This window comes from Ailuropoda melanoleuca, chromosome 8 (assembly GCF_002007445.2).
Source record: "Ailuropoda melanoleuca isolate Jingjing chromosome 8, ASM200744v2, whole genome shotgun sequence".
In the NCBI taxonomy this organism is placed as follows: domain Eukaryota; kingdom Metazoa; phylum Chordata; class Mammalia; order Carnivora; family Ursidae; genus Ailuropoda; species Ailuropoda melanoleuca.
Window position 1 is genome coordinate 100,289,613 of NC_048225.1, and position 25,123 is coordinate 100,314,735.

The window sequence follows — 25,123 nt, forward strand, 5'->3', positions numbered from 1 at the left end:
CCTTCCAGGACTTCCCTATCTGGAAGAGCACCCAACTCACTTTCACTTTCTGGTCGCTTTATTTTTCTTCCTAGCACTTAGCCTACCCCACCCCCACAGGAAAAGCATTTGTTCACCCACCTCTTCCACTAGACTTTAAGGTCACTTAATTGTGTTCTCTTTTCACCTCTACTCACCTAGAATAGAGCCTGGCCCATAGTGGGCACCCGGATGTCTGCTCAGAGGATTTTTAAAAACCAAAGATCGTGGGGTGCCTGGCTGGGTCAGCTGGCAGAATGTGTGACCCTTGATCTCAGAGTTGTTAAATTCGAGCCCCATGTTGGGTGTAGAGATTACTTAAAAATAAATTTTTAGGGGTGCCCGGCTGGTTCAGTTGGAAGAGCATATGACTCTTGATCTTGAGGTCGTGAGTTCAAGCCCCATGTTGGGTGTACAGATCACTTAAATAAGCAAAACTTAAAAAAATAAAATAAAGCAAAATCTTAAAAAACCAAAAAAACAAAAAAACCCTAAACCAAAGATGGTAACTATGTGTGGGGTTGGATGTTAAGTAAACTTAGTGTGGCAGTCATTTCACAAAACACACATGTATCAAGTCATCATGATGTACACCTAAAATTAACATAATGTTACATGTCAGTTAAACTGCAATAATAAAAAGTACAAAAAAATGCAAAAACGAAACCAGGAAAACTGGAATTAAGGATCTGTGGAAATGATGGACTTTGATTAGAGATGAGAAAGAAAAGCCAAAGAGAAGGTGGTGGAGCATTGATGAATGTTTTAAACATTCTAAAAACAACTTTTCACTGAGACAAGAATCAGGACCGCAGAAGACTACGCAGATGAGTTATTTGCTAGTGAAAAGTACATTCCATACTTGTCTGCATTGCCTTCCTTTCAGCTTCTAAGACTGATGAGAGAGATGCATGGAATACTTTATGGAATGAAAAATCTGAAAATCCCAGTACTAAATAATCTCTTAAATTCACATGGCATCTTTTTCATGATGTAACGACTATCTATATGCAATATGCTGAAATGTATGATATTAAAAAACATTTAGCTTAATTTCTGGTTACCATATAATACAAAATACTAATGACTAATGTGTCTGATTTCACTAACTGATCAGCAAAAGCCTTCTTTTCCACATTCTGCTTCAACATTATTTAATGCTTACTCCAACACATAGTACAATCTCTAAATTTTGTAGTTGGTAGATTATGAGCAGTTGAGAGATTATGAGATTAAAAATTAGCTAAATGGAGAAGTAGAATACATTCCAAATTCAAGACCAAGCAGTTGTCCCTCCAGGTTCAATTTGGATAACAATGTAATTGGGATCAAAATCAAGAAGAGCACTCAGCACCATAGTTTCCAACTTAAAAATTATGTTTACTTATGAGAGCCTCTGGTAACAGTAAAATGCTCAATTTATTTTTATTACAAAGACAATTTTAAATCAAATCACCAAAGCACAACTATAAAATTATCAAAACATTTTTCACTATTCCTAATTTAAAATCCAGTGATGCTATATTTGAGAAAAAATATGACTAAAACTTATTTATAAATTAATAAGTTAATAGGCTTCAACCAACCTAAGGATTTCATAGAACAAACGGCAGAGAGGAATAAGAGAATTCTGAAGACATCCATTTCCAAAGTATAAACTAAATTTATTATTTCTTTGTTCTATTCTATTTAAATACACTATAGTGACCATTTTAAAAGAATAATTCATTTCACATGTTCACAATGTAAATGCTAAATATAAAGTATTTCATTTTACCTTTCAATAGACATTTCTGAAGTGCATTTTAATTTTACCATGTGAAAAATTTCAGTTTTCTTTAAAAAAAAAATCTTTGACTCACATTTTATAATAAACCAGAACAACTGCTGCTCTCCAACATTTGAGAGCCTCCTAAAAGATCTGAAGTGGCTGTTCTTGAAACACAGGGAGAAACTGGATCTACCTTAAACCTTATATGAACAAAGAATTTCAAAAATAATATCTGTTCTGTGAAGCTCAATTCTCTAGCCAGGTTTATGAGAAATGAACTTTTTCAAACCAAATCAAGTCAGGTTTAAGCAGTGTTTTGCTTCCTATTGACAGGCTAAACTTTTTCCTTTCTTGTTACAATCTTAATAACTCTGAACACATTATTTATTGCCAAGCAATGTCCCTACCATCTGCTCCTGCTAGTATTTCATCTGAAAATATAATTTTTAAAATATATTCAGCCCCAGTAATTTGTGTTCTGAATATTTTATTTCAAAGCAAGTACATGGGGAGGGGGCGTTAGTGAGAATAAACTTGATCAGCTAAATAATTATTTATACATGGCTTATAAACAAAATCACTAACTGAAGTATGAAAGGCAATTCTACAAATATTTTGAATTTCTGCTCTCATATTCAGCTGCCAAAATTCCAACTGATATTTCAGTACTGAACATTTTTAACAAGCAGTACACTCAGACCGTTCAAAATGTTTTTGTATTTTAGCTCCAGATGGGAGTATTGGTTCAGCTGGGTGAATGACTGAATATAATCCAGAATGGTATCTTATTAAATTATAAAATGCATATTATTTATTTTGAGTTTGGAAATCAGAAAAATAATTTCTATCATTAAACACCATGGGAAGCCTTGAAATAATTTCGTAATTATACATCCAATCCTATAAAATTTTACTTGCATGTTATATAAGATTTCAACTACATACATAGATGAATTGACAGGATTTAAAAGCAGAAAAAAAAAGTTCCCCTTATAATTCTTTGCTACTTAATTTTTAGCTAGGAATGAAAGTGTTCCTTTACCTTATATTAACCAATTAGTTGTTTGTGATAGCATTCTTTTTAACAAATTAAGATGTTCACCCATAAGAAATTACAGTAATTCAAAATCTCAGTTGCAAGACAGGAAATTTAAATGTTATTAGAAACATATGATTATGCAAGATGCCCCCTTTTCTCCCATCTTTTCCTAAATACTAACTTTTCTCCTTTTTATAGGTCACACACACTAGCATTATCAGCAAGATAACATTACATCATTCACTAATACACTTTTTCTCTCCTTATCAAATATCAATTTGCTTTAGAGGTTTAATAAAATCAAAGAGTAAACAAACTGAAAACTGTAATTTTCTATTCATTCCACCAGTCTTCTCTAGAAATCTCCCCAAATCGCATTTTAATTTTGCCTTCATAATACATTATTGTGATTCACCAGCAGTAACCCATTATCAGTTTACCATTACTACCAGTCTCCCAAATATCCCTCATTCAAATCTTTAAGCTCTTTTACTATACGACTGTGATAAACGTGTCCATTAATATTAATCTCCTTACGTTCCTTTACACTTTTCCTTTACACAACAGTCCTTCCTTCCCTTTCAAAGACAAATCTGTCACAACAGTTTGAATACTTTTTTTTAATACTATGTCCAACATTCTTAGGTATTTTATATTCATATAAATCCTGAACTATGTTAAGTCTAGTCATAATTTTGTCTTTACTAAAAATGAGGCAATTAAAAAAGATTGTAATGGTTTCAGATTACTCCTACAAATTTTCTTAAGCGCTTGCTTTTAAGAGATCAGTCAAATCACTAATATTAACACTCATAAAAAAAATACACAGCTGACTATTCCAAATGTGATCGCGTATAGAAACACATGATATTCTAGTGGACTGCATTAAAAAAATAATTAAATGTGTGGAACTTCTGCACCATTGTCTCCCAAATTCAAAGAAATAAAACTCCACAGTAACTTACCTTAGAAACAACATAATCCTTCACACTATTAACACAATTTTAAGATGTTCATTGAAAGGCTACTTAAACAAAAGTGGATCACTCAAGACCAATTTTTAAAAACGTTTTAACGCACAAAAGCAGTGCCATGAAACTAACTCAGCTTTCTAATGTTGTGGTTATGACAGAGTAAAATTTGCATGTTGGGTCTATTAAATACAAACATTCTCATAACTTTCATTCCTGTACTTGATCCATTTGTGAGATGAAAATTCCAGGTCCCATCTCAGTCTGCTAATCTCTACTTAGCATTTTTGTTATTTGGGGCCACTAAGTAAGAAACTGCAGCCTCAGAGAGGATATTTCCAGTTCCACTACTAAACTGATCAAGGTCATGGGTTGTCTATTCATGGAGACCCACAATGATACCCATTTACAGTTCTCATTATTCTCCAAAAAGAAGGAACTCTCTTCCAAATGTTTATACTTGGCTTCCTTGTAGGAAGAGACTAGTTTATGTGCAACCAAACATAAAACAGTTACACTGCTGATCTTGTCATTCAATTTTGTAATCCACTCTTAAAAAATTAATCTAAAAATGTCACTTCCAGACTTAAAAAGCTGCATTTATCTCAAAAATCAAGATTAAAACTCCAGCTCCTAACTTCTGTTTCCAATAGATAATGCTTATAAAAACAAGATCTTATAGAAAGTAGAATGAACAAATAAGTCAGCCACAAGTTAAAATTAAACAACACTTTTCAAAGCAAAATCTAAAAAATAATAATTAATTAGGGAGTTTCCAACTTGTTACAATCACTCACTTTTCCTTTGTCATAACACAATATGCCTTTATATGCTGTACTTGTACATTTCTCTTTTGGTGGGTTGGGGATGTAGATTCAGAGATTTTGTCTTAATTCCTAAATGCTGTGCATATTCACTTCATCACATATGACAATAATTTTGACTGCAATTGTTTTGATAAGAAAAGTTATTTACAATTCTCACCAACCAATGGAAGCTGTGTGATTTTATGAGTTACTAAAGAAAAGATTTAATACATAAACACAAAGATTAGCCATTTTTTTCCTAGATTGGGAATGTAAACAGAAGTTCACCACAGTTGTCTGTTAAGTTATTTATTAATTGTTCCACAATAGTACTAAAGTTCATACCAAACCAAAGTACCTAAAGAAGTCTGAACTGAAAGAATGACAGAGTAAGAACAGTTTTTCAAAGATCTCCCTTACCCTTCTAGTCACTTAAATTCTTCAGGACCCCTGTCCATGTTGGAGTAAATTTATATTCCCTATTTTCCTTCAACCCTATTCCTTCCCTTCTTCTATTCTAATATATTCCTTACCTCCCTTAACACGCAACCTCTGCCCATTATTCTTTTACTCCCTACAAACACAGGAAACAAAATCTTCCCCTTGGAGTATAAGATCCAAATCATTACATTTTTCTCCAGCTGTTTATCTACATTTCCCAAGAGATACCTATCTCAACATGTAACAACATACTTTTCCAGGCTTATCTTGCACAGTGTATCTCAACCTAGCTAGTCACACTCAGGCCATATGAAGCAGAGTTCTCATGTTATTAAGAACTCGGTATTATTCTTTCTAGGCAAAAAGGTATGGGTTGGTGGTGGGTGCTCATTTTTGTCGACATACATGCTTATGTGGGGAAGCTACTCCTGTACAACTACAACAGTGCAGTAGTTGACCGTAGTTATTTTACACTGTTAACGCGTCTTTGTTGATGGAAAATACTGAACTATTGTCAAGTTTAGCATCTCTATGGCACTTATTATCAGATGAGAAACTGTGCAAAGAAGTATATTCAGCTCATTACTTGACCAGCTTATCATAAAACTTTATGGCCTTATGTAACCTAAATGTGTTCTATAAATGCTAAGTAACTAATTAAATTGCATATTAAGAAACTTTTAAGTACTCTTAATATCTGATGTTTCTGTAGTTTAGGTATTGACTGTTTGTAAAATAAAATTTCAATATTTAGGCAGTCTTCTAAGGCAGGGATTTTTTTTTTAAGTCTGTCTATTTTTTTTAGTAATCTCTACACCCAATGTGGGGCTCAAACTCACGACCCTGAGATCAAGAGTTGCATGCTTTTCCCACTGAGCCGGCCAGGTGCCCCAAGGCAGGGATTCTTAACCTAAGGTCCACAGGTCAAGAATTTTTTATTGGGAGTTTTGTGTGGGGGGGGGGGCGGTTCTTGTGAGCATACAGATTGGCTTGTAAATTTTCATGTGCAAATATAATTCTAATGAACGGGGGTGGGGAGATAGCAATTCTATCAGCAGCTGCCCAAGGAGTCTGTAACCCTAAAAACATTGAACAGTTCTTCCCTAGAGTGAGCCAAAGGCTCATCGAAAATTTAAATAGAATCCACTTATTACTCACATGCAGTCAGTACTTTTTTAAAACGCAAAACAGGCACAAAGAAAGTAGAAATAATTTTAAAACTGTACGCCTCTTTATAGCTTAATCTCTTTTTAAACTCACTGTAATCTCAGAGGATTTTTCGAATTTTTTGGTCAAGGATAAGGCAACAGAATTCCTAGTGCTGTCTTCATGCTAATGTTCATTTCAAGTAATCAATTATTAAGGATGTAAATAATATAACAAGTGGAACTAACACAACTTTTTCCCTCAAAATCTATCAGGAACTACAGGAAGATTGGCAAACCACCACAGATCCTCCTCTGTGGTAATGGATCCCATCACAAAAATATTCATGGAACATTACTGACGTAATCTCACACAACATGATGCATGGATCGTATCATAGCACTAACAAAGGAATCTTGCATCACACTTTAAAAATTAAAACCCTGTCATTATGGATTAGAAAAACATGAAGACCATAAAACTCAAAAAAAAATGATAGTCTTCAGATATAGTTTACTCTAAAAATATAACTTTGAAGTTCAGAAGCTTTTTTTTTTTTTTTTGAGGGAAGTTCTTCAGTTTAACAAGACCTATGAATTTGGAAACTAAGGATTGTATATGTCCTCATGAGGCCATATTGCTCAAACTGTCACCCAGTTCAGACTTAAATGCTACTAATTACAAGTAACTATAAAATGCCAAATACCAGGAAGGAACAAAAAGTTTTGCCTCTCTTACCTGATTAATTCAATACATAAAACTAAATATGAGGTAGAAATATTTGTATCACTGTTCACAATTTTAAAATATTAAAATATTTTAAGTACAGGGGGCACCTGGGTAGCGCAGTCATTAAGCGTCTGCCCTTGGCTCAGGGCGTAATCCCAGTGTTCCGGGATCAAGTCCCACATTGGGCTCCTCCGCTGGGAGCCTGCTTCTTCCTCTCCCACTCCCCTCGCTGGCTGTCTGTCACATAAATAAAAAAAATCTTAAAAAAAATTTTTTTTAAGTACAAGGGTGCCTGGCTGACTCTTGATTTATGGGGCTGTGAATTCGAGGCCCAAGTTGGGTGTAGAGCCTACTAAAAATTTTTTTAAGTACAGACTTTTTCCCCCACATATTTCTGTTCTCATAATTGAATTACCAAATTACTGACTAGCAACTGCTCAATTATGGTAGTCCTCCTCATCCTGATTGTACAACAATACAACAGTTTCCCACTTCATATCCTAACATCTTAAAAGTAAAAACCTTAATTTTAAAAAGATCATATTCAGATAAGGACATTCTGCAGACAGAAACAAAGGGGAGGGGTGGGTGGGGAAAAAAAAAGTTAGTGTTAACCTAGAACGGAGAAGTCATCTGTGCAGAGAAATCAAGAGCTGGATTTGAATGCAGACTTGGTGAGATTCTGCTTAGCAGTCTTGTTCAAGAAAATGACCAAATCTAGGAATGACCTTGGCAAAGAAAGAACTAATTTACTTTTCGTAATCATGTGGGCCCAGGAGTAGATATTTCTCTACAGAGAAATCCATGTTTATGCTTAATATAAATAATTTATCATTTCCCTACAACAGTATCATATGCCAAAAAAAGCAAAGTTTCAAAGACCTATTCTATCCTTTAATATTTTATTCCTTAATTCAACATTTGTTGCCACTGAATTTCAACACACAATATTCTCATGATTTTACATACACAATTTTGTCTCCATCTTTAAAAGACATTTCCAAACATCTCTTCTGCGTCTCTAATATTTAAATGTCTCACTTCTTTCCTTCTGCTATCTATACTTTAAACCTTTTTAAACATGGTTAAACTATGACTAATACTTTTTTTATTCCTACTAAAAATGCTCAAGGCCCTTTTTGTGTCATACTGTTATCTTATTACAACCTTTTTGAGACAAAAAGGATCCATCTAGAACCAAAAGGTACTGGAATCTGATTTTAAATGAGGTCTCAATAAATAGTCTCTCTGGTATAATATTTAGGATAGGTAACCCAATTTCAACAAAATATGTTCTGATTTACATAATATTAAATTTCTACCCTTCCATACAGTGCACCTCATACACAAAGAAAATACTCAACCAATTTTCAAATAAACCTAGAAATACGAAATACTTAAATTAAAAAAAAAAAAAACCACCACCACAATAAAAATACAAGTCCCTAAAATGCAGGTTATACCACCAATGTGAATTATTTTAGAAAATGTAGTTAATAAAAAAAACCTGAAAGATGTTACTGGATATTAAGTGATATCTCCTTTCTTCAATTTTGTGATTAACAGGTCTTTTATTGGTAGTAAACTAGAGCAAACAATCAGAATAATACATATGCAGTATTCAGTACACACAATAAAAGTTAAAGAAATTCAAAACCTGTATAAAACAAACACTGGAGAAAAATCATACAGCTTAAGAGATACAGTGGTAAAGGTCCTCTCCATCCTTTTATTACAGCTTGTACTCTGTACCCAATAGAACTTACCGCACTTACCAAAATAAGAAATACAGACTTTTTTAGTATTGAGTGTATTTAAGAGGATTAAACACATTTTCTAAGAATCTTGCAATGACAAACAGGTGACCCTTTAGCTGGTAAGCAGACTTAAGGGAGGAAAGTGGGGAAAGGAAATTAACTAATATTTTGTAACCATTTTTAATAATTTCTTATTTTCCAAACACTGCTTTCATAACAGAAGTGTTTTACACTTGCACAATATTAATTACTTTATTATACATGGAAGCCTGTGGTAGGCTGATTACACAATAAGACTGCAAACAACCAGTGGTACTTTTCTGACGTCAGAAGAGTACATAAGACTGAAACATCACCAAAAGTACATAAAAAACTCATCAGCATAAACATCAAAGTACATTAAAAAATATAATCAGGAAAAAAATACAATTGCTAAAAAGTGGTTTAGAGCAGAGCTACTGCTTATCAGTAGCTTCAAATGGCAATTAGCGTTCATAGCAAGTTTTGATGACTTTACAAGACCCCTGTACAATACTGACTAATGCACCCTTTTAAAATGTACATTAAAGGCTGCAATTTCACAAAGAGGTTCTGATGTCATTACTAAACGCAGACATTCTTATCCCTCACATTAGCAATATCACCACTTGGAATTACCACCTTAGTAATAATACCTATAGCTCAGATTATGTGGGGCTTTATTATACATGGAAATCTGTATGGGTTTTATTTTTTTTAAAAAGGTCCATGGGGGGTTGTTTATCCTATTGTTTAGTATTTGAATGCCATAAGGCATATAAAATGCCTAATGAATTACCTAATGGAATGTAAATCATTCTCAAATTGAAACTGTCCAGATAGAGGAGGGAACAAGGCAGGCTCAGAACTCTAAGAAAGAGGGTAGGTCAAGAACAAGAACAAAAAAAAAACCCAGAAGTGTGGGTGACATGTAATAACAGACAATAGAACAATGTTTTAAGCCATGTATAATAAATAATGCATACCCCAAATTTCAAAGAATTATGTAATTCCAACTTGGCTTCTAATACTGGTACCAACCAACCACTCGGTCATCAACACTGCCAGATATCATAACTTCTAATGGAACTACAGCCTTGTTACAGTTGGGATAAGGAGAGGGTGCTATTTTTTTTTCTTCTTTTATTAAAGCTATCATTCCAGGCTTTGATCAAAGATCCAAGAATATTTGTTCTACCAGGCTGGAATGAATGGTTTGGAAGGTCAGAGTACATTTAAAAGCTGCAACAAAATACAGGTAGCCAACATCTCAGAATTTTGGATCAGCCTAGATGGAGACAGCAATTTGAAATGTTTTCGATCCCTTACTTAAAAATGATGAAATGTATATCAGCCCAGATAGAGCAATTTGAAATGTTTTCGATCCCTTACTTAAATGATGAAATGTATATCATACTATCTGTAAATTGGATATTCCATTACAGTGATAACGTACAGAATTCCCATGCGTTATTACACTTTCCTGAGAGTAAAGCAATTAGAATAACCTTAATCCTAGCAACAAAGTTTTTTTTTTGTGTGTTTTTTGTTTTGTTTTTTTTTGGTAGGGTTTTTTTTTGTTTTTTGGGTTTTTTTTGGTTTTTTTGTGGTTTTTTTTGCATTTAAAACTCTTGGGCTATTCCCTGACGATCTATACATGTAAATTTGATTGCTAAACATTGTCACTTTGAATGTCAAACTATCTTTAATCTATTGATTTTGATTAAAAATCATAATACAAACAGAGCTAAAATCACGCTAACAAAATAAACTAAATATGAAAAGTTGCATTGAAAGGGCATTACATTATTCTTAATAGGATCGTGTAGAAACATTCCAATGGCAGTGTTCTCAAAATAAAACAAAATTACATTAGACCTCCAGCCAGGTCACTTTTGGGACCTTACCTGTAACTTTGGCTGGTGGGTGTCTTTACTCTTGTACTACATGGCTCACTTACATCAGACATCATATTTGTATACCCTGAGAAATCTGACACTGAAGTCCTTACTCTATGGTCCACTTCTCCATTAGAGTTAGTGATGAAGGTCATTGGCACCCTGCTGCCCGACTTAAACTGAGAACCAAACGCTTGTGCAAAGTTCTCAATCTGGTACGTTGTTCTAGGCTCTATGTCTTTCTGAGGATCTATCTGGCTAGCTAACTCCTGAGATGGAATCTGAAAGCTTGTTGAGGACTCTAAATTTTTCTGTTGTTCCTTCTGGCTAGTCAATTTCTGAGATGAGGACTGGAAGGCTGACGAAGTCTCTAAATTCTTCTGAGAATCTATCAGATCATCCAGCTCCTGGGAAGGTGTCAACTGCTGATGTGTAGCATCCAAAGCAGATAAATAAAGACCTGGTTGAGATCCAAACAACATCCCAAAAGGAGGCTTTGGCAATGAAGATGGCAACACTGAGGTAACAGATTGGCCGAAACCACACTCCAAAGGAGATGTAGTGTATATTTGTTTTTCTGGAAATAAAGTGTGGTTGTGGAGAGGTGAAGACAAACTGACAAACTGGAAACCGTGTCCAAGAGTAAAACCTGCATTAGTGGATTTTTCAAAAGCCTGTTGGAGGTATTTGGAGTATTCTTGCAACATGCTTGCCTTATCATTTGAAGGTGTTTGGGTGCCTGGGCTCAAATTTTCTTCTTGAACCAATTCTGAGTGTTCTCCTGAGGTGTGTAAATCCACTCGTGGTTCCGTTATATTGAAAGGATCCTCTTTCTGGCTTTCTGATTTGTTGGAGTATTGATCCAAAATACTTTGTAAAACCTCATCAGGAATTCCAGACTTGTCATGACAAGACTTAATTTCAGCATTTAGAGCTGAGGAGTCAATAAGGGACAATGGGGTCTCATTGTCCAAAACACTGACACCTGCAGACTGAATGACGGACTGTTGGGAGACCATGTGTCCTACGTTTATAGAAAAGGCACTGTTGCTGCTGGCAGTTGGTAAATATCTTCTTTTCTTTGAAAACTGCATGGCATCATCATAATTACTACTTATTTGACCTTGTTTGCCACTGGTACTTTGGAGAAGACTAATGGTCTCCACACTATTATTCGATACTATGCCAAGTGAGCCACTTGGTTTCCCAGACAAGGACTTCTGTCCAACTATGTCTGGTAATGGTGACACAAAATTAAGGTAGTTTTTATCTGTATTCTTTCTGCTTCCTTTCTTAAAGATCAATTTTGGCACCCTTTTCTGTAGTTCATCAATACCAGTGCCAATTATGCCTCCACTGGAAGACACAGTAGGCATTTCTACTGAGTAACTCTGCATGTTTATATTATTTGAAATTTGTGATTCATTTGTTTTACCAGTCTTATGTTCCTTATTTTCAACAGCTATGCTTTTTGACTTCGTTTTTCTCCTTGAAGAACTTGTATTTCCCTGAGACAACACAGCCAGATTACCCATACTGTTATGGGTTGATGACCCAGGTTCTGCACTAGCGGCTCCTTTAGCTATGGCTTCACCACATGTGCGCCTGTGCTTCAACAGTCTATCAGTCCTTGAAAAATACTGTTGGCAAGTGTCACATTTATATGGCTTTTCTCCACTATGTGTCCTCTTGTGTCTCTCCATATGGTACTTCTGAATAAACTTCATGCTGCACTGATCACATCCAAATGGCTTCTCTCTACTATGAATTTTCTCATGTCTCTGCAGTAGGTATTTCTGAATGAAACCCATACTACACTGGCTGCACTGGAAAGGTCTTTCTCCAGTATGAATGAGGACATGTCTCCGCAGGTGATAGGAGCTTCTGAAAGCAGCACTACAGTGATCACAGATATGAGGTTTCTGACTTGGGGAGAGGATGGCACCTTCTCCATCTCCAACCAAAGAAGGTTTGGAAGATGCACTTGGCTTCCTCTTGGCTTTGATTCCCTGAGATTCTGGCTTTGGCCTCTTTGCCTTTTTGACATTAGTGTCCTGCTTTGGCTCCTCACTGCCATGGTGGTCATCAGTCCTGCTACTGCTGCTGAGCAATACGTCGCGGTGGTGCTGGGCTGGTTGCTGCTGGGCATGCTGGTGGAGAATACTGAGGTCCTGGATGACGCCGTGGCTCCCCCCATCCCCACCTCCTAGGCCTGGAGATCTCTCTTCAGCCCCAGCGAACAGCCCCCCATAGTGGTGGTGGTGGTGATGATGGTGGTGGGACTGCTGCTCCTCCGGATCTGCGGGTTTCTCCTGTTTGATGCTAACCAAAGACTGCAAGAATCCCCAGGAGGTCCTCTGCGAGGGGAAGGCCGCGGCTGACGCCGCCGGCTCCTTCTTGAAAGTCATGTCCGGGGCTGGCGGAGGGGGGGGCTCAGCGGCCGGGGCTGCGGAGGTAGAGGAGGATAACACGCACTGCGGGGGAGGGGCGGCCGACCCCGCCGGCCGGGTGAAGCTGGTGACCGGGGGAAGCCGGTGGTTGAACATAACCATACCCTGGGGAAAGGTGGGTTCCATCTCTGCCCTCCTGCTGCTGCCGCTGCCGCTACTACCACCGCCGCCGGAGCCGCTACCACCGCTACTGCCGGTACCACCGCCGCCACTCAGGAACCCACTGCCGATTTTCATACCCCGGAGGAGGCCTGGCTGAGGAAAGGAGGGGGAAGAGGGAAGAGGGAGGAAAGGGGGTGGAACCGGGCCCCGGGCCGGGACCACCGCAGCGCCCAGGACCCCGCCGCGCCGCCGCCCAGACCGCAACGCGCCCAGCACTAATTCCCAGCCCGGTCGCCTCCGGCACCGGTACGCATGGTCCTGCGACTCCTCGCTAGGCCTCGCCCTCTCCCTCTCCGACCCACCGGCAACACTTACGGGTACCGCCGCCGCCGCAGCCGCCGTCGCCTCCAGTTAATAAAAATAACGCCGTCCTCTCCACAATGGAATTAAAAGCCTCCCTTGTACTGCGCAGCCGCGGCGCGGTGTCTGCTGGGAACTCCTCAACCCAGCCAGAGGGGAGCTCTGCGGAGCGACGGCGCCTGCGCCGCAGCTTCCGCCCGGCCTGCCTGTCAATCACTGGGGCGGTTGGGCGGAGGGGAGGCCAGGGCTCGAGGGGCGGGGATTTGGAGCCCCTGTAGAAAGAGGCTTTCCGGCGAGCTGGCGTGATTGGTGGGCTGCACTGACGGAGATGGACGTGTTTGAGGGCTTCTGGGGAAGGACGCTCAGGAGGTGGAACCCAAGGGGCGGAATTACGCGGGACCGTAATGCAGCGTGGCTCGGGGGCTGCAGAGAAAGAGGCTGGCAGAAAAGGTGGGGGAAACTGAGGACTGAATGTGGGGGCTTTCTCTGTCTTACAGTTTGCCGTCCAGGTATTGAATCAAAATCCAAACCCAGAAGTGGATCACTTAGGGCAGTTTTGGTTCTACCCAAAAGCAGTAAACTTCAAGTGTTAAACATTTATTAAAACAGATTGCTTCTGTTATCCCTCTTAGTTTGGAAACATTTTAATAATGGGCGTGTATCCTTTGCGTTTATAGGAGGAGCCTGCTTTGAAACCGCAATAGAGGTACCGTTGCAAAAAAAAAAAAAAGTTGTCTTCTTGCCAACCTACCTGAAGGCTACTGGAAAAGGAAACCGCGTGTAATCCAGGTGCAGCAGTCCTGTAAAACACACCCACACACATACTTCATCATCATCAGATGTTATTTAAATGCCCACATACCTTTTCAGTCTGGCTAATGAGTCTGTTGGCCATGTTACATTGTTGCCTAGCCCCTTATGTTACTTATGAAAAACTGACTACTAGGCCCTTCTGAGATCCGTACTAGGATTCACTCTGCCCTCCCTCAGCATAGAATGCTGAGAAACGCATGCAGAATTACGAATTTTTTTCTTAAGTGAAAATTACAAAGGAAAATCTTAAGATCAAAGACCAACAAAAATCAAACAAGTCTTTACTCAGTGCCTAATATACACAGAGCGCTCACTTTCCTATTAAGCTTGCAGAAATCTAAACCAGCAGCTTGCCTAACAAAGACTATTTATAAATCACAGAATATTTTTCCATAAAAGAACTAGAACTGTGACAATACTTTACTTACATAGTATATTTTCATAATGAAATTTCAAGTCAATTTTCTCAACAATATTTCTAGCTAAATAACTTCTCATAATTAAATAGTAAATGACTTCTCTGAGAAATTTCACCATTGAGACCATAAATACTATTCATTATTCCTTATGGGCCTCTCATAGCCAGCTTAAAAACTTTAAAGATAATGTTTAATGATAATTTTGAGGTAAGAAATAATATTTTTCTAATTCCATGCATTTACATATAAGCATTCTGCCACTTAAACTGTGAAACTTTAATACCATCAAGTATAGTTAAGTGTTAAAAGAAAGACCGCAAAATTCAAAAACTTAAGGCAGTAGTAAAATATTAGTCAGTGCCTATGAGAAATGAGGCTGTGCCTTTATTCAGGGTGTCAGTGTTTAATGGTAAGCTGGGATGCATATAAGCTAGTCCAAGCATGAAGGGCAGTAGGACATTCATATGAAAAGCCAACTTTGTTCCTCAGTTATCAAGATAAGAAACCTGTCATTTCTCTCATTCACTCTGTCAGCCTTGAGATACTCCAAGCAGACTTACCTCTGTGTTGTATACCCCATATATCAGGAAGATGAAGAGACCCTGTAAAATAAAATGGAGGGAAAAAGCTGTTAACGCTAATCATTTCAGCAGTAGAAATACCTGAAATAAACTTTGCTGGGAACAGACAAAAGAAGACACACTTCATCAAGGTCAATTTATTTTTCTATTTTTCAACATTAGAAGCTGTACCTTGAGCATTTATAAGGTAACATATCAGCACATCACTTAGTGGTTGTGCTATTCAATTCTCCACAAATAGAAAGTAAAAATACCGTTCCTGTACATAGACTATTAATTAGAAAAATCAGTATGCCAGTCTCTGGAAGATAGCTGGGTAATGAAAAAATTAAACTCAGAAAATGTTGTCAAAGTAATCACAGAAATAGCACTCAGCATCAGTATTTCTAAGCACTGTTTTAGAATACAGCAACTAGAATATATTTGTTACCATCTTCAGTGGGGTAAAAAAAATTTTTTTAATTAAAATTGCTAAAAGAACAAACTTAGGGTAATAAATATGAGTAGCTTTTAAATAATATTTAAAATACCAGTTCAAGTTAAGATAAATTTCACATTATCACTTGTAAAATTGCACACATTTTTATTGTAACGTTTATTTAAAAAGTTCCAAAGATCTGCTGTTTATTAGTCCTTCATTTTAGAAAATGCTTAATTGTAAAATATAAAATGAATCTCACTCTTAAATCTAAAAGATTAAAATTTTTAAGTAAATAAAATTGATATAGTTTAAACTTAGTAGAGATAATAGGGAACAAGAAATCTTGCATGTGTTTTTGCCTTAGGAAATAAAAATCTATATTGTCCTCTTCTTATTAGGTATTAGTAAACCAAATGCTAGACAGAAGTCTGCACTAACTTCTGGAAATGGTTCAGATAGTTAAGAAATGTGACATTTTCAAAAGGAAAATATTACAGGAATATCTTAATATTTATTTTACATCTGAGTACTTAACACCTTACAGATAATGGAAAAGATCCTGTTACAAGGAAATTGAATAAAACAGAAGAGTTTTGCTCTTGTTAGTTTCTTTTGTAATAGACTTTATTTATTTTTTAAAAAGATTTTATTTCTTTGACAGAGAGAGACACAGTGAGAGAGGGAACACAAGCAGAGGGGGAGGAAGAAGCAGGCTTCCCGCTAAGCAGGGAGCCTGACGTGGGGCTCGATCCCAGGACCCTGGGATCATGACCTGAGCTGAAGGCAGACGCTTAATGACTGAGCCACCCAGGTGCCCCTAGACTTTATTTTTTAAGAACAGTTTTAGACTTACAAAAAAATTGAGAAGATAGTACCAAGAGTTTGCAGGTATCCCACACCCAGTTTCCTCAATTATCATCATTTTACTTTTTTAAAAAATTATTTATTTCCAAGGTAGAGGGAGAGAGTCTTAAGCAGACTCCACGCTGAGTGTGGAATCCAACACATGGCTCAATTTCATGATCCTGAGATCATAACCTGACCTGAAACCAAGAGTTGGACCCTTAACTGACTGTGCCACCCAGGTGCCCTTCATCATTTTACTTTTTAAAAATTTTTTAAAGGTAATTTTTACATCCAATGTGGGGCTTGAACTCACAACACCCGGGATCAAGGGTTGCATGCTCTACTGACTGAGCCAGACAGGTGTCTCTGATCATTTTACAGTAGTATGGTATATTCATTACAATTAATCTTACTAGTTTTCAATACTACTCTCTATATGATTTCAGAAACAAATTTGCATTATATGTATTTGTAGTAAGAAGAAAAATTGATAAAGAGTTTTGAACAACCAAAAATGTCAATTGGGTCATAAACTATTAACAATTCAAACACAGTGAAAGTTTTTTCACTGTGCATTCGTGATGTCCCATAGCTCAATATCAACACTCAAGTCCATCTTTCAAGTAGCCTTTCTCAAGATCTACGTAATGCAGAGTGAATTCAAGCTGCTTAGATGGTAATCATTTTATAAGCTACTTGTCTACCTATATTCTAGGTAATTCAAGAAACAAAATTCTTGTCTGATTTGTAACAAAAGTATAAGATAATTAACAGTCCTCCTTCCTTTCACAATTGCTAATTCTTTATTTCATGTTGTGTTATATAGATATAAAATTAAGGGTAGGTCACTCAAATTTTATTTCTATTTTTGAGATACAAGTATTTTGCTTTGTGCAATAGAGTTCTCCACTGTAATGTCTTGGATATTGAACAGTATGCACTACGATTTGTATATGTTAAGAAATTCAGCTGTTTCTATGAAGGCTGTATGGTGCTTTGAAAATCAAAGAGCCCTTCTACAATGTGTACCATCACTCCTGTAATTTTATCCGTTTTTGTTTGTTTGTTTGTTTTTTTAAAGATTTTATTTATTTATTTGACAGAGATAGAGACAGCCAGCGAGAGAGGGAACACAAGCAGGGGGAGTGGGAGAGGAAGAAGGGCTCATAGCGGAGGAGCCTGATGTGGGGCTCGATCCCATAACGCCGGGATCACGCCCTGAGCCAAAAGCAGACGCTTAACCCCTGTGCCACCCAGGCACCCCTGTAATTTATCCATTTTGTAAATTCGGTTTTCTCTAAAAAGAGAATTTTATTTTATTGTATTTTATTTATTTTATTTTTTTAAAGGTTTTATTTATTTATTTGACAGAGAGAGACAGCCAGTGAGAGAGGGAACACAAGCAGGGGGAGTGGGAGAGGAAGAAGCAGGCTCCCAGCAGAGGAGCCTGTTGTGGGGATCAATTCCAAGACCCTGGGATCACGCCCTGAGCCGAAGGCAGACGCTTAACGACTGAGTCACCCAGGCAACCCAAGAGAAGAGAATTTTAAAAATCACATTTATTCTTCATGTCTTGGTAAAGTGAGGAGGATATGGAGTATGTCCTAGTATTTTTATTTATGTTACTTATCACACATTTTAAATTTTAATACTTTTAACTTTTTAAAGGAATAGAAAATAATCAACAACAAAAGTCTCCCTTTTGAAAAAAGGATTTAGACTGAAAAACAATTTTAAGTAAAGGCAGCTCCAATCTCAGAGGGTTTTTGGCTCTTTCTCCTTTTTCTTCAACAGATGCACACTGAAGAGCATGACAGGCAATCCCCAAAATGATGACTTCAAAGACCCTGACAAAGCCTGAAACTTGAAATCACTCTAAGGAATCTCTGCTTTTCTTTCTCATGGGTTGTCTACCAGATGCCACCACCACCAGTCAAAAGGTAAAACATTGATAATAATAATTAATTCAATTGTATACTTTAGACATGATGACTTTTTCCCCCATGGATTTTACCAACTATTGACGGTTGTGATCATTTGGGTCTAACTCTACAGAACTCCATAAACCTTGCACTACTGGATACATGTCGTGTTTTTCTCTATTTTCCAAAGGGAAGAATCAAAACAGAAACAGCAAAACATAAAAATCTTAAGCCATAGCTGGGAGCCACTTTTAAATCCCTGCAGAGAGAATACCTTTAAGAACAGCTGGAAAGGAACCAACTGCCAAATTTCAACAGGCACTGAGGTTTCTGAACCCCTTATACGAACATTCTGTCCCACCGAAGAGTCAATACTGTATGTTTGCCACATTTCTGAAATGAATGATCCCTCATGTCTGTTAGGTAGTTTCTGCTGTTCTATCCAGAGACATATCCATTCATAATAGAGAGAGAGTATTGATCTATAGTGGAACCAATTTCTCAAAGTTTGAATCACAATAAAAATAACAGGGATTGGGTAGGAAGCATCCCAGGTATACCTGGATTTCTGTAGTGTGTGTATATTTTATGGGTAGGAGCCGGGACTAGGGAATGAACACAAGGGTATTATATCTGATATTGTACAGGAGTTAAAAATAGAGACTTAAAGGAAAGAGAGGGGAAAATCATACTCTATGATTTTATTTTCATTGATATATGGAACTTTAAAAATTGAAGCAGCTTTGTAAATATCTTCATTGTCAAAAATGTTCATTGAATGCTATCGGCCGATAGATTCAATGGCTGACATCTAGTCTGTTATTTTTATATTCATTGTTCTGTACTTTGGTAGTGGAGTTCATGACTGCCACAAAATCAGCCTTTTCAGTGGTAATGTGTTCTTTCCTGGCGATACAAAGAACAGGAAGGTGCCACCACACACAGCACATTGCCCACTCAAGAATCGGAATAATATTAACAATGCTAATATATGTAGAGCTCTCTCAAAGCACTTTCATTTACATAATTCCATTTGTTCCTCACTACAATACGGTGAAGTAGGCAGCATGAGTATTATTAGCTTTTTTTTTATATGAGGATTTTGAGGCTTGCTCAAAATGCCATCGTGCTGACAAGTTGGCAGAGGCAAGGATTAGTGTTCTGACGCCTCATCTAATGCACTTTCACATACAACTGCCTTAAATAGACACCTTCGTACCTCTGAAGTCACCAGCTTCCAGGTAATACAATGGGGAGACCTTTCAAAGCTGAGGTTTTTTGAAAGCATATTACCGTTTGATTAGCTCAGAAGGTCAAGGGCTCAGTATGCACTAATAGGGCTTTACAGCACCCTGGTGCCCTACCAGTCTAAGATGCCCTAGCAAGTTCAACAGGAAATACGCTTTGCAACAATGATTCTCAGTTGCTATGTGCCAGGTTCTGTCTTTGTACTTTCCTTACAAATTCTCCTTCGATGATGTATACTTGCTAGTTGCCGGGAAACGTATCTTTTCCCATCAAAATGCTGCTAGGTAACCACATAGTCAGATATACTTTACCATTATCATCATTTACTGAACTTCTTTGAATGTATGGCACTATGCCGTGTGCTTTTGTTTATTTACAAATCATGCTCCAACCTAGGTTCTATAAACAATTCCCATTTGGGGGACTGAATCCCATAGAAACAGGAGCATTCCTGTGCAAGGACAGGTACGTTGGAGGTTGCTTGTTGCTGTGGGTAGTGGTAAAGAACTGGAAATAACCTGAACGCCCTTCAACACGGGAATGGCTGAATAGATTGTGGTATCTTCATCCCTTATGATATTAGGCAGCTGAGAGAATGAGGTAGAGCTATGTGTATTGGCCTGGAGTGATTTCCATGCCTTGTTAAGTGAGAAAAGCAAGAGGAAAAGACACATGTATTACACACTCTCATTTTTGTAAAACAAATGACAAAACCCTCCCTACCCCCTCCCCAAACATAACTGATTCAATGAGAGAAGGGTGTGGAGAGGTGCACACCAGACTGTTGTCACTAGCTTCTCACTGGAAAGGATGAGAGGGAGAGGAGGCAAGTGAAACATGACAGAAGCACACCAGAAACATGCATGACCTTATCAAAAGAGGTGGAATATATAATTCTTTGGAGCATATTAAATATGAATGAAAACAGAATCTGTGCTTGGATAAGGATCTAAAGATAAGATGGACAAATAAAATATCGATTTGATTTGGGGATAATACTGTAGGGTTTTTTTCTTGATTCCTATTATTACTATTTTTTTTTAAGATTTTATTCATTTATTTGAGAGTGTGAGACAGACAGAGAACATGGGGGGGAGGGTCAGAGGGAAAGCAGACTCCTGCTGAGCAGGGAGCCCAACGTGGGGCTCTATCCCGGAACTCCGGGATCATGACCTGAGCCGAAGGCAGCCACTTAACTGACTGAGCCACCCAGGCACCCCTTACTATTATTTTTTAAGATTTTATTTTTATTTTATTATTTATTTATTTTTAAAGATTTTATTTACAGCAGAGCAGGGAGCCTGACGTGGGGCTTGATCCCATGACCATGGGATCACACCCTGAGGTGAGGTCAGACGCTTAACGACTGAGCCACCAAGGCACCCCAAGATTTTATTTTTAAATCATCTCTGTCTGCACCCAGCCTGGGGCTCAAACTCACAGCCCAAGATCAAGAGTCACATGCTCCACCAACTGAGCCAGCCAAGTGCGCCCTATTATTTTTAATATAAAGAGTATAATACATTGGAATGAAAAAAGGTGGAAGTGAGTTTATTTAAATTTATTTAAGCTTGAATTTATTATGTTTTTAAATGGGTTTTTAAATGGGTTTTTAAATGGGTTTATAATTTAACAATAAATGTGTATTCATTGTGATTAGTAGACTAAAAGAAACATAAGCAAATTATACATCATTCATTTTTCCAGGAAAAGAGGGTGGATGGTGGCAAGGGAAATCTATTAAGTGATGACCTGTTTTGCATTATGCATTTGGTTTGCTACTTTTCTGAAGATCTGATTCTTGAAGGAGAAGGAAGGGGGACCAGAGAGACAGCTGGGAAAAGGCATTTACAAGAGAGATCTGTGAGACAGCCCAGCTTCCGGAGAGCACAGAGCTCTCCCGGGGACCTGCAAGGAGCTCAGAATTGCTAGAGCCAGTGGCTTTCAAGCTAGTGAGGGGCAGCTGATGAAAGCAGAAGCAGGGACAGCAGCAGTCTGGAAAAGGCCATGCATACCATGTCAAGGAGTGCAGTTATTCCTCTCTTGGAAAAGGGGATCATTAAAAAGTTGTAATCTGGAAAGTGGTGTCATGAGTTTTGGGGTTTGTTTTTGTTTTTTTTTAAGTAACTCTAATAGCATTGAGGGAGGTGGGTTACAGAGGCACAGGGCAACCAGTTAGGAAGCCATCATCAGGGTAAGAGAATCAAAACCAGGGAAATGGTTATGAGAATGCAGAGACGTGTAAGAGGTACAGTCAAATAGCAAACGGACAGGATGCGGACCTCACATGGTGGGAAAAGCAGAGAGTGGGGTTAGAGATGATTGTTAGATTTTTGGCTTCAGTGATGGGGGGGTGGGGTGGTACCATCTCCTAAGACAGAGAAGTAAATGGAAAAACTGCATGCTTTCTGTTACATGTGTTGAATGTGAATGTGGCCCAGTGAGCAATTGGACACGAGTCTGAGCCTTGGGAAGGAAATCTGGGATAGAGATACGGGTTTGGGAATCATCTGAGTATGGACAGAAGTGGATGCCCTCAACTAGGGAGTGTGTAAAGTAAGTAAAGGCAATGGCTTTGGATAGCCTTCTAGAAATGTCATCCCTGCTTCAGAGTGGAGCAGAGAGAAAAGAACCAATGAAGGAGTCAGAGAGGTTGAGAGAGGGTGTTTTCGTGGGAGCCAATGGAAGAGAGTTTCAAAGAAGTAATGATTAGTGGCAAACATAGATTGAAGGCATAAACTTGAAATCAAACTGCCTAGGTTCTAGTGCTAGCTCTGCCACTTACTAGCTGTGTGAGCTTGGACCAATTACTAAACATCTCTGTGCCTCACTTTCATCATGTATAAAATGCTCACGGGAACGTACCTGTTCCATACAATTGTTATGGGAACTAAATGAGTTCACGATTGTAAAGTGCTTGGAGCAGTGCCTAGCATGGGTAACTGCTGTATGAGTATTTGACTGATTGTCACAGTAAGATCAACTAAGAAAGGACCTGAAAGTGCCATTGGATTTGGGAGTTACTAATTCTTTGCTTTCATATTTGAGTAACTACTCTGTCAGGGACTGTGGAGATAGTCATGGACAAAATACTGATCTTGCTCTTGAGGACCTTCTATTCTGGTGCAGAGCATTTATTGAGTTTGTACTGTGTGTGCACCGTTCTAATCACTGGACAAGCATTACTACCTTGCTCATTCCTCACAATTACCCAGGATGTAGGTACCATAATTACCTTCATTTTACAAGTAAAAACACTGAGCAGCATGGAGGGGTTCCACAAGGTGCCGGGGCTGGGAGGTGGCGGAGGTGTGATTTGAGTTGAGCCAGACTGGCTCCAGAGAACACCTCCTTAACCTCCAAATTGTATTGTCTCCAGGTGGCCGCTGGAGACCTTAGCACCAGTGGCTTTAGAAGCATGGTGAGGACAATACCCAGATTGTGGTAAACTGAGCATTGAACGGGAGCTAGTTAATTGAGAGAGAGGTTGGGAAAGGTTGAAAGCATTTCCACAGAGAACCAAACTGACAAAGTCCAAGCGTGTGGATTTGTGGGGGGTTTGTTTGGGTGATAGAGTAAGGAACGCTACAGGATCAAGTAGTGAACATGTCTTGATCAAGTCTTTCTCAAAATACCTGTTTCTACTATTCCTTTGCAGGGAGCTGAGTCAGTTCAAGATTAAGATCTCCAGTGAATGCCTGAAGGGTAGGCATTTGGTATTATTTATTGAAGCAAGGTCAGTACAATTTAAATATCAGATCCACATGAAATGTATTCTCAACCAAATTTAAGATAACTGAAGCCTGCAGATGAGAGATCAGAATTTTTTGGTAAATGTAAAAAAATCTAAAAAGTAGTCTTATCTTTTCTTGGTCTGATTCTGAATTAGCAGGTCCCGGGAATCTCCATTTTTAACACACACTGGAGTTCTGATGCATAATTAAATTTAAGAATTAATTTCAACTATACTATGTACTAACTCTGTGACCTAGGGCAAATTACTCAGTCTCTCTGCACTTCAGTTTTCTCACTGAATATGGAGATAATAACTGTTGGAAGGATTGATGAGGTAAATTTTTAGCGCAACACCTGGCTCAAAATAAGCCTTCTATATGATTTGTTATGTAAAATAAGCAAATCACTGTTTTATGGGATAATCAGCAAATAAAAGAGTCTATAACTTTAGAGAGGTCAGAGTTTGCTTTATTTGAAGATGAAATAAATTCTATCTTGCATCAACTTTCAGGTATTGTAAGCGAAAGGCTTAGGGAGTAAATAAATTAGGAAGAATTTCAGGAGAGAATTTAGACAATTTTGACAACAGGTATTTTCTTCTATAGATCTTTTTCTTAAAGTTAAGATGATTGGTGAGATATGAGGCCTATCGTATATAGAGGTCAACATTTTACAGATCAATGCTGCAAGGATTTAAAAATATAGTTTAAATATATGATGAGGACCGTCATGGTTGCAAATGACAGAAACCCAACTCAAACCAGGTGAAACAAATAAAAGCACTTGATTGAGAGAATTCTTAGAATTGAATAAATAGCTGAATAATTAAATCTCAGATTGGCAAGAAAAGGAATGAACAAAGAATTCTCTGCTTCTCAGCTATTCTCCCAGATCATTTTTCTCTAGAAGACGTAGCATCCAAGGGGGCGCCTGGGTGGCACAGCAGTTAAAGGTCTGCCTTCGGCTCAGGGCATGATCCCAGCGTTCCGGGATCAAGTCCCACATGGGGCTCCTCCGCTGGGAGCCTGCTTCTTCCTCTCCCACTCCCCTGCTGTGTTCCCTCTCCTCGCTGGCTGTCTCTCTGTCACATAAATAAATAAAATCTTAAAAAAAAAAAAAAAGAAGAAGAAGGCGTAGCATCCAAAGGATCCAGGTTCTGGTTCTTACATCTTTTAATACAAGGGAAAAATTGGCTTCTTTCTCTCAACTCTTGAGATAGGATTCTGGCCCCATTTAGGTCACCTATCCCTCTGAATCACTCACTGTGGTCCAGGGAATAAGCTATTATGATTGGCTCAGACTGATTTACAAGTCTACCCCTTAACCAGTCCTGTGATCAGAAAAGCAAGATCATAAAAGATGATGACCATTTCCATTCAGACCACTTAGCTCAAGCTGGAGGATGGGGAGGGATTGGATAGAAGTAGTCACCGGGGGAATGTTGGCTCCCCAGTTAGTGCTTACTGCAGATGTAGTCACGATCCTCGGGACCCAAAGCTTAGTGGGGGAAAGAAATGTGTATATATGAAATAAAGAAAGGCTTATACATGTGGCCTATGGTATTATAAAAACACCACGATTTTATTTATTTATTTGCGAGAGAGAGAGAGTGAGCGCAGGGGGAAGGGCAGA

At 38.1% G+C, this 25,123-nt stretch overlaps 1 protein-coding gene and 1 long non-coding RNA gene across 3 annotated transcripts in view; one reads left to right on the top strand and one right to left on the bottom strand.

Moving 5' to 3' along the window:
- Positions 1-9,815: 9,815 nt before the first annotated feature.
- ZNF281 (zinc finger protein 281) lies at positions 9,816-13,662 on the bottom strand. Of its 2 annotated transcripts, none has more exons than XM_011218903.3 (2): positions 13,522-13,662; positions 9,816-13,299 (listed from the first exon to the last, which is right to left on the bottom strand). In XM_011218903.3, the coding sequence occupies exon 2, from the start codon at positions 13,279-13,281 to the stop codon at positions 10,600-10,602; it is 2,682 nt and encodes an 893-aa protein (XP_011217205.3). In that variant the 5' UTR covers positions 13,282-13,299; positions 13,522-13,662; the 3' UTR covers positions 9,816-10,599. The 2 variants fall into 2 exon arrangements, with proteins under 2 accessions (XP_011217205.3, XP_034522887.1); XM_034666996.1 differs by having other exon boundaries at positions 9,816-13,295; positions 13,522-13,656.
- A 52-nt stretch (positions 13,663-13,714) lies between these two features.
- The window catches only part of LOC105235522, a 64,073-nt gene continuing 52,664 nt past the window's right edge, over positions 13,715-25,123 (top strand). The window contains exons 1-4 of the long non-coding RNA XR_002141776.2: positions 13,715-13,956; positions 14,184-14,295; positions 18,381-18,526; positions 23,415-23,492. This is a non-coding gene — a long non-coding RNA (uncharacterized LOC105235522). The remainder of the gene's footprint in view (positions 13,957-14,183; positions 14,296-18,380; positions 18,527-23,414; positions 23,493-25,123) is intronic.

What these genes read in the sequence shown, in the direction of transcription:
- ZNF281 (XM_011218903.3), bottom strand. Translation starts at nt 13,281, where the DNA reads ATGAAAATCGGCAGTGGGTTCCTGAGTGGCGGCGGTGGTACCGGCAGT.